Source organism: Anas platyrhynchos, chromosome 2 (genome assembly GCF_047663525.1).
Source record: "Anas platyrhynchos isolate ZD024472 breed Pekin duck chromosome 2, IASCAAS_PekinDuck_T2T, whole genome shotgun sequence".
In the NCBI taxonomy this organism is placed as follows: Eukaryota; Metazoa; Chordata; class Aves; order Anseriformes; family Anatidae; genus Anas; species Anas platyrhynchos.
The window spans coordinates 125,856,228-125,868,522 of record NC_092588.1 but is presented as its reverse complement, the minus strand read 5'-3'; the positions used below and the strand labels follow the sequence as shown (position 1 = coordinate 125,868,522).

Below are 12,295 nucleotides of genomic sequence, written 5' to 3'. Positions count from 1 at the left end.
AGACTTAGTTGCTTGACCTGAATTTGTTTTTAACTTTATGTAGACGTTTTTTCAGTCCCTAGCCACACCACCGATGCTTTTAACTAGCTGTGTGAGGAGCTAAATACCTGCATTTCCTTCATGTCAAGCTGGGAACTGCAGTTAGGTAACACTATCTTAAAAATCATGGGAAATCCTTCACAAAATGCAGCTGCTGTGCAGTCTGAGGCAGCTCTGGAAGGAGCCCTTCTGGGAAGGAAAAGGAAGGGGTCCCTCTGGTGGCTGTCACTGCTCAGTACTGCATAGTCTGGTCCTGCTGTTTTCACCCTGCTGGTTGTGTGATTTACTTTTTCTGCAATGCCTCTTACACTGATCAGTCTGAAGGGTGATATTTGTGTGCATAGTGCTTGCTTTGCTGGAGTTGGTCTGTCTTACCTCTTCTGTTCAAGTGTGTAACAGCAAGGAAATTAGACTTCTACATTAACATGCAAAGCTTTCACTATGAGCCATATCCACTTTGTTCATAATGTGTGTACTTCCCTTTTGGAGGCAGAAGTCAATGTCTGTTCCAATTTTTAGGGTTCCCCCTTGCACCTCAAAAAAGTTGAAAGAATGTAAAAGTTGCCTCTAAATCAAATAAACAGCACTGATGCTGGCACAGGTGCATAGATCACATATTAATCACTCTGGAGATGCTTAAGGAAAGAAAACCTGCTTGTGTGTCTTTGTAAGCATTGTAAAGGGACAGTGAGCTCCCAAGAGGGATTTAAAATGAGGGACATTGATGAAAGACACTGGCAAAAGGGTTCCTGATAAATGAGGTGGCATGAGGTGAATGCCCACTTCCATAAGAAAAAAGTGAATGAATTAAGGAACCTTGCTTTGCTGGTAGATGAACAATAGTTCTGTTATGATTATGTGGGGTCAGGTAATTTTTTTTAAACAAAAAAAAAAGCTCAAGCTCTTTGACTTAAGAAATGACTAGGCAAAGGGCTGGAACATTTTGTCTGTTATGTAAATAAATGGTGCACCCTTCCCTGTGGTCAGGTTATAAGGGAATCTCTTAGGTTTCCAGGATGGAGACTGAACCTTCAGAATGCATTTGACTCCAGAACTGTGATACTGAAACTGCTTTATAATCCTGATATAGTAGATAATTGTTGTTTGGTATAATAGCAGAATGGGAATTGTATGCTAACTTTGGTTATTCCTAACGCAGTCTGATGATTGCAGTGAGCTTGAAATGACAAGAATAAAAGAGGAAATTGCTGCTCTGCGAAATGGGGTTCTTCAGGAAATATACAAGGAACGTGAAGAATATGTAAGTATTAAATTATTTAGACAGCTAAAATAAAGCTCTGCGAGGCACATCTGCATTTCAGTTGCTTTTAACGTATGATGTGGATACAAAAATCACATTTTTTAAAGTTCAGTGTTGAATGTTAAGGTGGCCCTATTTTGGCAAAATCTCTGGGAGACGGAAGGGAGGCTGATCAATTCTTTTTTTGTTTCTGTTTGGATGTTGTCTCTTCAGGCACTTCTTTGCATCCCCTTCCCTTCCCCCAAATGGGGTGAAGTGAGAATAAATGAGCTGCAGTTCTGATCCAGAGAGCTGCAGGTTAAAGTGTAAGCTCAGTAGCTGAAGACAGACTGTTCTGTGTAAGTAAGGCAAATGTTTACTTAGGAGTGGACTAAAACAGGGTTTTATCCTGAAGTGGAGGAGATCACCCTTTCTCTAAGTCCTTTCTATGGAGGGAAGAATTGAAACCATCACCTTTTAGGAAGTAGAAGAGCACCAGGGATTGCGATGATGATGTCTTACCTCTGAAGACATAGCATTTGTGCAAAATAGTTACCTTGCATTGTGGTTGTGTGAGATCTGTAGATGCTTGAGTGTTTTGATCTATGTTACTGCTTTGTTCCTGTTTTCTTTGGTTTCATTCTAGTGAAGCTGTGCCCTTTGTTTAGGCCTACTAAAGTGTATTGTAGAAAAAAGGGGGATGTCTTTCCTTCATAGCACAAGAGTTCTTCAAGGCCTTAACTTTATTCACCCTTAGAGCTTTCCAAAATTTATCTGTGCGTATTGAAATGCTGTATTAGTGTGTGGGGTGGGGTGTTGTCACTTCCCTGTCTTACTTTGCATGGTGCTACTGAAAGTGGAACAGACATGGATATCCATTTGAATGTCCTGGTCCTAAGATTGCAACCATTAGTGTATATGGTGTCAGAAGCTAATGACCTGAAGCTTGTTTCCTTCATCCAGGAGAAACTTTCCATCTTGGTACAGAAATGGTTCCCTGAGTTGCCACTTCTTTATCCAGAAGCAGGAATTCTAAGCTATATGGTAAGCCGAGGTTGTGATTTAATCTGTCAGCTATTGTTTAAGGCACTCTCATGGCTGTGTGTCCCACTCCCTGCCCTTCTGGGTGGTGATCAGTATTTTGTTAGCTGCCTTACAATGGCATTTTGTGTGCAGCCAGCCTCTTGCTGACAGATGTGGTAACTTCATTTTTAACAAGCCCCCACTGTGTTTGTGCTTTACGTTGATTGAGGAAGAGAAGAGAGAGTCAGAGCTTGTGAGTGTTGCTGGCTGTTCATACTGCACTCTTATTCTGGCTATCTCTGTGTATGTGTGCTTCAGAATTCAGGTGGGCTTCTGTCGCACAGCCTGGAGCGAGACCTTTTAGATGCTGAGCCCATGAAGGAGCTGAGCACAAAGCGGCCGTTAGTGTGTTCAGAAATGCAGGATCAGAAGGTTCTTCTAAAGGTAATGTTGGTCCTGGCTTTCAGTTAGCGCTGCAGGTGAGATCCTGACCCAGGAATGTGCTGATTCTGAATGAACTCTGCTTTTCCTTTTGTATTCCTGCATTTAACAACCCTTTTCTGATATGTGTTTTCTTTTGTCAGGGCCTGTAGAACACAAGACCTTGTTCTCTGTCTGGATTGCTTTCCTGTTGCTTACTGATTTTTCACTTCTTTTGAGGGCAGCTGTAGTGAGCAGTGCTTCCCCTCTGCTGTCTGTTCTTTCTCGTATTTGGTGAACCCTTTAACTTGTTTGTTACTCTTTGTTTCCAAAAATGCAAATGCTGTTTTGTCTTTCAGTTGATTCATCACTGTGAAACTTCAGGAACTGCTGTGTTCCCCTTGTCCTTTTTCTTCTCCATTGTGCTAGCAATTGAGAACCAAGGGTTATAGTATCAGGGGAGGCATAGTTGGATTTTTCTTTTTTTTTTTTTTTTACTTCTTAAATGGGAGACTTGCTTCTTGTTTCGTTGTTACAGACTTTCTAAGCGTTAATGAATATGAGAGCAATTTATGACAGTTGTTACTGAGTTTTGTGATAAATAGAAGAGTTATTTGATGGAACCTAATGGTATGCCTTTCTTTAATTCAAAAAGTGTCATGCAGTAATGTTACAGACATTAGGAGTTAGAGCTTGGGTATTTGTTTTGTTTTTCAGGGATACTCTGTAGATGTGAGCTCAGAAGGCAAAGTGATTGAAAGAGTTGCCAAGTATCACAGGGCCTGGAATCAACAAAAGGAGAAATCTGGCTTATTACAACTGTTGTTTCTTCTTTTCTGCAAGGCAAGATTCAGACTGATAATGTTGCTTGTTTTTTTCTGTTGTTGTTGTTGCTTGGTTGTGTTTTTTGTTCTTTTTTTTTTAATTTTAAGCAGAAAAACTTTTAAGTTGGAATTTAAGGCTTTAATATTTTTTTGAGTTGGAATATTGAATCAGAAAAATATTTCCTTTGGGACTTCAGTTTAGGTGAACTATTTTCTTAGTAAATATCAATTGATACATCACACATCTAATGCATGTTAAATTTTCCAGTGTTCCTGATATTGGAAACAATGTGTTCTTAAACTTTTGTTTGTTTTTGTTGTTAAAGTCTGATCCTCTGGTGTATTTAATGGTCCCATACTACCCAGGGGCAAGTCTGCGAGCTTTACAGGCTGATACACCTTTAACTTTACAAGTAAGTGTAACAGATTACCAGCATTTTCCTTTTTATGTGTTTGGTGTGAACTCTTAACATTGTGCTGTATATTATGCTGCTGGAGGTGTGTGAGCAGTTGTCTTTGGTGGCTGTCAATGACTATACAGAGTTGCACAACGTGGCTTGACTAGCATTTGGTCAAGCAGTAGGCTATGGTTTTCTATAAGAGATTTTGCTTGGTTACACCTTCTTCTTTTATTAAAATGAGTGCCTCAGCAGTACTGCTAGTACACTTCAAAAATACAAGAGTGAATATGTTAAATTTGTAAGCAGAGGCATTCTTGTACCGAAGTTTAGAGGATTTATGGTGCGTGGAGGCTTTGGGGTGTGTTTGTGTGTGCAGGAGTTGTTCTTCTCTCTCCTCCCTTTCCTTCCCTCCTCTCCACACAGTTTATTGGCATTTTGGCTAGCCAGCCTTTCTCAAAGAAACAGTAGCCAGAAGCCAATACAGTCTTTTCCCTAGTTATGTTTGATGACTTAAAAGCTTCTGTCTGTGATCTTGGAGGCACTTGTAAATGTATGTATCCCAAAATATATTACAGGGTTTTAAAATTGTTTATTTTTGTTTAATGTTAGTGAATTGTTAACCGGTGGTTACCTTTTGTTTGTGAAACGAAACAATCAGTTGACTGGCTCTGCAAGTTAACACAGTCTTACTGGGAAGTAATCCATACTTTATAAAACAATTGTCAGGAACTTTGAATGTGTGCAATCTTTAAATAATTAGAGTGTTAGTTTTGGAATAGAAACATTAGATACTGTGGTTTTTTTTTTTTTGGTTCTTCCATATCTATTTTTGTAATGAACACCAAAATTAAATCATTAGGAGACATTAAAAGTGATGAAAGGAGTTGCCCAAGGTCTGCAAACGTTGCATGGAGCTAATATAGTACATGGATCTCTGCATGGAAACAACATTTTTGCTGTGAATCGAAAACAAGGAATCGTTGGAGACTTTGATTTCACTAAACCAGAGGTAAAACAAAACCAAAAACCAGCTAAAAAACAACCTAGTGATTTTTAGTCAGTTATGTATCAAAATAGATGAAGTATATAAGATCTATTGATAACTGTTGTGCTCTGCAGTAGGATTCCTGTGAATGGGGTTGGGTGGTTTGAGTCTTGCTGAGATTTTTGTAAACACAATCTGATTTTGGATGGGGAAGAAAAGAATTATCGAGCATGAGCCTTTATTAAGGAAAACAGTGAAACAGAATAATTCAGAAGTTGCAGTACTTGCTGGTTGGCTCTTTTCTATGTTTACTGGTAATCAGCATTAGCAGAGGTGAGAGTAGGAACTTGTTTGAGGAAAGAATAATCTAGCTCTTGCATGCAGTTTTTGCATGTTTATGTGATAGGTAATGAGGCTCTACGATGTGTTTTAATCTGTCTCAGTCAACTAACAAGGTTATACATGCTACCTGTATAAACATACCTGTATTTATATGTATTTTTCTTTAGTCCTCAGTTTCTGTAGTAAAGAATTTCATAACCATTTTTGGGGAAAGCCTAATGTTATTTAAGAATACAATCTACTCCCTTAGTGTTTTACTTCATTTACATGGCAAAGTCTCTCCACTACTGGTGTATGTTTTTGGTGTCACATTTTGACTTTCTAAACTGAAGTTGATTTGAGCACATTTGTGTGCTAGAGGTCTTCATGTTTATTTAATTTTTATAACAGTGTGTTACGTTATTATATATATTTTTACCATATTAATATAATATAATAAAAATAATTTTTATTGAGAATATCTGTTTTCAGTGCATTCTCTGTTAATCTTAATGAGTCTTGGCATGTCTTTAACCATTTTCTATGTTTTTTTCTTCTAATTTGAAAAGTTTTGTAACTTGTATTCCTTATTACCTTATGACCGTTAATAGTTCCAGTGTGGAGTAAAATCTGCCAGCACTATTTTTCTATTACAGTTAGATGATAGATTTGTGACTATTTCCTTTCTCCTTTACACTCCATATTTTCCACCAGTGAAGAAGGACTTCACATTTCATTCAGGGTCAGCACAGAATGCTATGATGAAGTTGTCTGATGCATTAAATTAGAGAGGGAGATACCTCTCCTTCAATCTGCTATCGATCTCACTAAGGAGTACACTTTTTTCCCTGTAGGAACAACGTGCTGTTGCAAGCACGATGGTTGTCAGTTCCCTGAGCTTAGTTTCTCCTGAACTGAAGATGGGACAGCCGGCTTCTCCAGCCTCTGACATGTATGCTTACGGCTGCCTTCTCTTCTGGGTAAGTTATGGCTTATGAGAGAGTTTCTAGTAAAATTGGGGAACAGTAGCAGGCTTCATAAACAGCAATATGAATGTGTTATTTTAAAATTCTACTTTGAATATTTTGGAGAAGTGTGCGTATTTTAAACTGAGTGGTACGAATGGGCGTTTATGGGCATAAGGCAGTGCGTTTTTCTGTAAGGTATACAATGTAATTTGTAGTTAAGTGACTAAAAACTATGTGTTTGTTCCTAATTCTGGGGATTGTAAGTTCTTACTGTACTTATCATTCATTCTTGTAACCCTTTTTGATTCTTTTCTTGTGCCCTTGCCTGTGGGGCAGTGTGTTCATCATCCCTATCTTTTGATTTGGGTAAGGATAGGACTTTATCCCTGGTGAAGGATATCCTTCAGGACATCCCACCTATCCTTAGGTGTGTGTTCTGTCCCTTAGGGTGTGCTGTGTCAGAGAGGAGAAAGCAGTCTGCTTTTCTGTGTTAGGTTGCATATTACACAGCATCTCCTTTTCCTGCTCTTTTTTGTCTTCTCTTAGTGTTTTGCTGCCTCCTCAGCTCAGGGTACCAGTGTCACGTGTTCCAAATGGAAAACTTCAAAATTGCTTGGATTTTTTTTTTTTTAAAAGTCATGAGCTACCAAACAAGTGTTGCTGTTCCCACGCAGTGATTTTTGTACCTGGTCCATTGGAGCTGGTTCGCTGAGTACCAGTTGGGGTTCAGATAAATGACATTGGCAGTTCCATCAGCTGCACAATGATCTTGTGGCACAGAAGGGATGACTGAAGCTATCTTTAAACACTTTGTGATAGAGACATAAGCTGCAAGTTGATCAGTAGCCGTTATCAGTTACCTGTGCTGAGAAGATGAAGCTGGTTCTTAGAAAAGTCATTCTTCATTATGTTTTTGTCCCAATTTAGAGCAGATGCTTAAAACTAAGTAATTTTTCTACTGAAAGAGATGGATTAAAGTGTGGATTAATATCATGGATGCTTATAACTTATTTATGTGGTATGGTTTTGTTGGAACATTTGCAGTGCCACTGTTCAGATCTTCTGTTCAAAAAAACCTTTTTTTACAAGCAGAAGTGAATAAAGTGAGCGTAAAGCAAAGAAGAAAAAAAAACAACAAACAAACAAAAAAAGCCTAAACCACCATAACAAATGGAGGTCTGGCAATGGCTGGCTCTGCTCAAAGAGAATATCTGGGATGCAGCAAGATCTGCAGTCTTCTGAAAACCTATCTCCAAGCTTTCCAGCTGAATTTCAGGTTAATCCACGTGTAACAAATCTCCAGCTCAGTCTTGGTGTTGTATTGATTTGATAGAAAATTTTAGTTCATATTCTGGCCTGATGTTCAGCAATTGCCAGTTTGATGGCAGACACCTGAATTGTGTTCTCCCTCGCTGAGCAGCCCTACTGCTTCTAAGATGGAAAACGGAGGTTTTGTGAGTTCTCAGCTGCTCTGTGTCACAGGAGCCCAGTCCTGACAAAATGCACGCTTCTTCCCATTTTTCTTGTAGAGAATAGAGGCATTTTCAGTTCAACTTGCAATCAGGGTTTTGAAAAATGCTGTGTACAGGCATGGTTCTAGGCGTTAATAAGGGCTGGGGAAATTTCAGTTTGCTTATGGATGGTGGGTTCATGTTTGTCTATTACAGCACACTTCATCTTCTTTAAGAAATGCCATGGGTTATATAATTAAATGTACAGCTTAGGCATGGACTTCGAGTCATGTTTTTAAAAGTCTATTTCGTTTGACTCCCAGAAGTTTCTTCTCTGATACTATTTTTATTGCTCTTTTTTTTTCCTGTGTAAGGCAAATGTGAGCCACTTACGTATTTTACGCTTTTGTGAAACTACAAAAAAGCTCTTCTCTGCCTATTTTTCACAACAGTCAATTTTCACTTGAAACATGGAATCTCCTTGGCCGATATTTGTTAAACTAAAGGGTAAAACAATGTTACATAGTATGTATCTTTTAATTTACAGCTTTGCATTCAAAACCAGGAGTTTGGCATAAAAGAAGATGGCACACCTGAGGTGGATGCGGTTGGCATGGTATGTTGATTGTCAGATGAGGTAGATTAAAATGGTCTTGTTTAGAGATGATTAACTGATGCATTTTTTTTAAATGAAAAAGAGAAATTGATTGTAAGTGCTGGGTTGAGAAAACGTTCTAAACTGGATATTCTAAATAGCAAGTAAAAAAAATTTGAGAAGGTATAAAACCCCAGGATTTTCTTACCACTGAAGTCCACCCTCACAAGGAACAACTTAATAGATAACTTGGTGTCACTCAATTAACAGTTACAGACTTGGGGAGAAAGTCACTGATCCTCATGCCTTGAAGGAGGTATTGGAATTAGAAACCTGTCTTTTCTGAAGTCAGGGAAGTTGGCTTTGTTCATCTGTCTTCTACATAATAATTGCACAATTCTTGAGCATTAATAAAACAGCCAATTTCCATTTTAGTCACTAAACGCAGTTGTAAAGTCATAGTGTACCCTTTATCTTCTGCTCTTTTGTGTGTGTGAAATGTAAGCTTTCTTAAATGCCTCAAGCAAGTGCAGAGATGTAAGAGGGCCTCAAGTGATGAGATCTAATGTTGCTGCTTTCACTATTTTCTGTCAGCCACTGTTCTATGCCTGCCCTATGCTAGCAACTGTTGCCACCTTGAACTGTATTTTCAGTCTGTTTTTTGAAACTTACCCAAGACCTTGCCCGATGTCTTGATGACTCTTGAAACTGAGAGTAGACCTGTGTGCCTTTGTATTTCCCAACTTAGATTTCCAACTTTGATAACTTTATAGCCTTCTCTATGCCTTGGAAGAAAATAAACCGAAGGAAAGAGATACTCAGGTTGACGAAGGTGTAGGCTATAAAGTTATCTACTCATTGATTCCCATCCAAGAGATGGGATGCTACCTATCAGAAAGCAAAGGATCATCTTCAGAGTTAGAGACTTAAGTTTGGAAATATGAAAGCACACAGGTTAACTTACCCATAAGCTTTCAGTCCTCAGGCCAGGACTCTTCTCTTGCCTGCTTTCAACTTCTATGTTTGCTACAGGTGATCCATTCTTCTTTTTATCTCTTACGTGTTTCCAACTTTTATGCCACCATATATAGCTGAAAGAAATTCTCTGGGAGACTTACGGGCCTTTTTCAGATAACTAACTTGCTTAGACTAGTTTCTACCTCAGATTTCTGCTGGACTCTTTTAGTCACCTGTTCTTGCGCTTCCCACCTCCTCTGAGTGGGTTACCCTTGTGATTTTTAATTACTGGGATATACTTCTCACATTGTGCTTTTTCTTTTGACCTCACTTTAAGTGATAACTTTGCCTTTGAATTTTTTTTTTTTTATGGCTTTGCTTTTGGATTTGAGAAGGCTGTGAGACTCTTTAAATCATGTCTTACACTATTATAAAATCCCTGCAAGCTGTTTAGTTTCTAAGTGAAGTGTTAATAAATAGAATTCTCTACAGAATATAGGAAGGAGTTAGAGGTAAGTCTCCATATTGCCCAGAAAAGTAGAGAAATACTTGAAGTGGAAAGTGTAGAATGAAACAGTAGAGTTGCTGTTTGCCAGGTAAGTTTTGGTTGTTTTAGCAAGGGAAAACAAAAGCCTAATAAATCCCTCTTTTTATTGGTTGTACTACTGTATTAATGATGTGAGTGCTTTGCAAAGCTATCTAGGATAACATGATGCAAAAATTGGTCTGCATTTACTGGAGTTGTGTTCATTCTGAGCTTAGTGTGTCCTCTTCACTTTAAGCTTAGATACTGTCACGATACAGTATTAGACTAACACAGCTGTAGCACTTCCAGTGTCCAGGCCAGGTAGCTTGTGTATCACTGCGTAGCACAGTGCTGTAAATACTTTTGTTCTGTTAGATCCCTGATCTCCTCTGCAGTGTCTTCTTAATAGCTTTCAGCCATGTTCTCCAGTGTTGAAATCACTACTATTAAAGCACAGGACTATCTACCAAATCCATCTGGAAAATTGATTCCAGTGTGAAACTATCGTGAAAAATAAAGGAATAAAAAATGTAGCATTTGAGTAGTGAGGTGTTCATGTAAATAGCATTTCTTGTTTCTCATTATAGTTGCTCAGTTTTTATTAAAAATTAAATGAGTCTCATGAAATGTGTAGTGCTGTAGAAAAGAAGATCTCAGTACTTAACAATTCATTGTGATTCTGTGATCATTAGTACAAGCTGTAGGGTTTTAAAAATATTCCACAAAACTTACGCAGAGCCATCTGTCCAGTGCGTCATTTAGGGTTGTGCATAATAATCCTTAGATTCTGAAAGAAACTAGCTTTCTCTCTCACATGAGGGAAACTTGTTTGAGGAAATAGAAAAGAGTTACTTGAGACATGAAAATAGGAATTGGCTCACTTTGGTTTCTCTAAGATTTCTGCATAAGTGGTTGGTTTCAGCTTCCCTTACTTTTTTGGTTCTTTTCTTATAGATATCTTCTGTGGTGCAACATCTGCTTTTATCTGAAGGACTAATGTTCTTCGTTATTGGCCTTAGCAGGGATTCATTCATTTTACAGTTCAGTAAGAACAAGCTCCTTCATAATTTTTCACTGATAAAAAGAAGCAGCTTTTTTCTTTTTGAAGAACTTTGCCAGGTGTTACCATCCTAATCAATGCATCTTTGTTGGTAGTTTAAGGATTTGTCCTGGGTACGTGTGCGTGCATGTGCACAAACTGTCAAAGTACTGCAAAGCAACTTGTTCTTCCTGCAGCTCACAGGAAAATCCGTGAGGGTTCTGCTAAGAAATGTAATACTAATAAATATATTTCAACAGTTTCTTGGGGTATCTCAAAGAACTCTGGCTGTTAATCCTTGTCCCAGTTCTTGGGGAAAATCTATTTTGCTTTTAAGGACTTTATCTTTAATCAGCTTATTCAGAATTAATCTCAGTGCCCATCTGCAGGCCCTTGACAGGCTGGTAATTTCCCTTCCATCTCAGTCTCATGCCTAGAGGAATTGTACACTTGCAACCATTAAATTTTTTTTGTTTGTTTTCAGGAAATGTAAAATTAACGCAGGAAAGTAACATTAAGTTTCAACGAGGGGATATTAATTTTATGTAGCTGTTGAGGAGAAGCAGTGATTAGAGACATGATCTTGTACCTTCCGTTTTGCCATGCTGAGCTTCAGTATTCAGCATACTTCAGCATTCAGTTTTGTGTATTTATTAAAAGGAGTAAATAAGATCTAATCAGCTGGAGTAAACACAGTGAAACCTTGTCTTACAGCAGTATTGCGTAAGGGATCAGTTTTAGATTTCCTTAGTGTGAGAAAATGGTGAAAAGGGGAAACTTGCTGAAGGATATATGACTTTTTTTGAAGTGGAAATATGTAAGTGCAAAACTTTTCAAGCTCTTTAAATGCCTGGGCTTTCTTCATTTTTAATTCTACCAAGGAAGCGTGTAGGCATGATTTACCTGTGCATTTCTGTACATCAAATGTTTGAATGTTTTTAACTAGAGATTCTCTTTTAATACGTTTTGAATGTTTTGTAACCATTTAACAATCCTTTATGCCTGCAAGTTCAACAGTTTTCAGATTTCATTTTTCCACCCAGATTTCAGATTATCTGGAGAGAGAGGCTGATTCTCTTGAATCGCTGCTGGTCAGTGGGGAAGTTGGAAATTGTTTCTGTTTCCAGGTTTTTGACAATTTGTGTACATTCCTTTGCATCATAGATTTTTGTCTGGATGAAACAGAGCTAGGTGAGGGGTGATGCACAGCTATCTGGTGCTTTCCTGTTCTATTGACCCAGGTCAGAGGCGATGCTGGCTTGCAGAGGCTACAGACAATCTTGTGGGAAGATTCTTTTTACGTTGGTTTTTATTAATCTATGTCTCTAGATCATCATCTGAGATTTTCTTGCAGTTCCCTTATTCAAATCCAGTGTGTGCCCTTCCTTCCTCAACAGCTGACGTGTATGCATGTGTGTAGCAGTTGTGTTCTTGTGTTTTGTGCATGGAGTCTAGCGCTGTTAATATGCTGAGCATTTAGGCACGTAATCCTTTCTGAAAAATCCA

At 38.3% G+C, this 12,295-nt stretch overlaps 1 protein-coding gene across 2 annotated transcripts in view; it reads left to right on the top strand.

The window, feature by feature from the left end:
• Nucleotides 1-12,295, top strand: part of STK31 (serine/threonine kinase 31) — a 35,824-nt gene that overhangs the window by 21,341 nt on the left and 2,188 nt on the right. For both annotated transcript variants that reach the window (XM_038175395.2, XM_038175396.2), the window contains exons 16-23: nucleotides 1,199-1,300; nucleotides 2,243-2,323; nucleotides 2,621-2,746; nucleotides 3,440-3,565; nucleotides 3,873-3,959; nucleotides 4,807-4,956; nucleotides 6,108-6,233; nucleotides 8,220-8,288. In XM_038175395.2, the coding sequence (XP_038031323.2) occupies nucleotides 1,199-1,300; nucleotides 2,243-2,323; nucleotides 2,621-2,746; nucleotides 3,440-3,565; nucleotides 3,873-3,959; nucleotides 4,807-4,956; nucleotides 6,108-6,233; nucleotides 8,220-8,288 (867 nt within the window). The remainder of the gene's footprint in view (nucleotides 1-1,198; nucleotides 1,301-2,242; nucleotides 2,324-2,620; nucleotides 2,747-3,439; nucleotides 3,566-3,872; nucleotides 3,960-4,806; nucleotides 4,957-6,107; nucleotides 6,234-8,219; nucleotides 8,289-12,295) is intronic.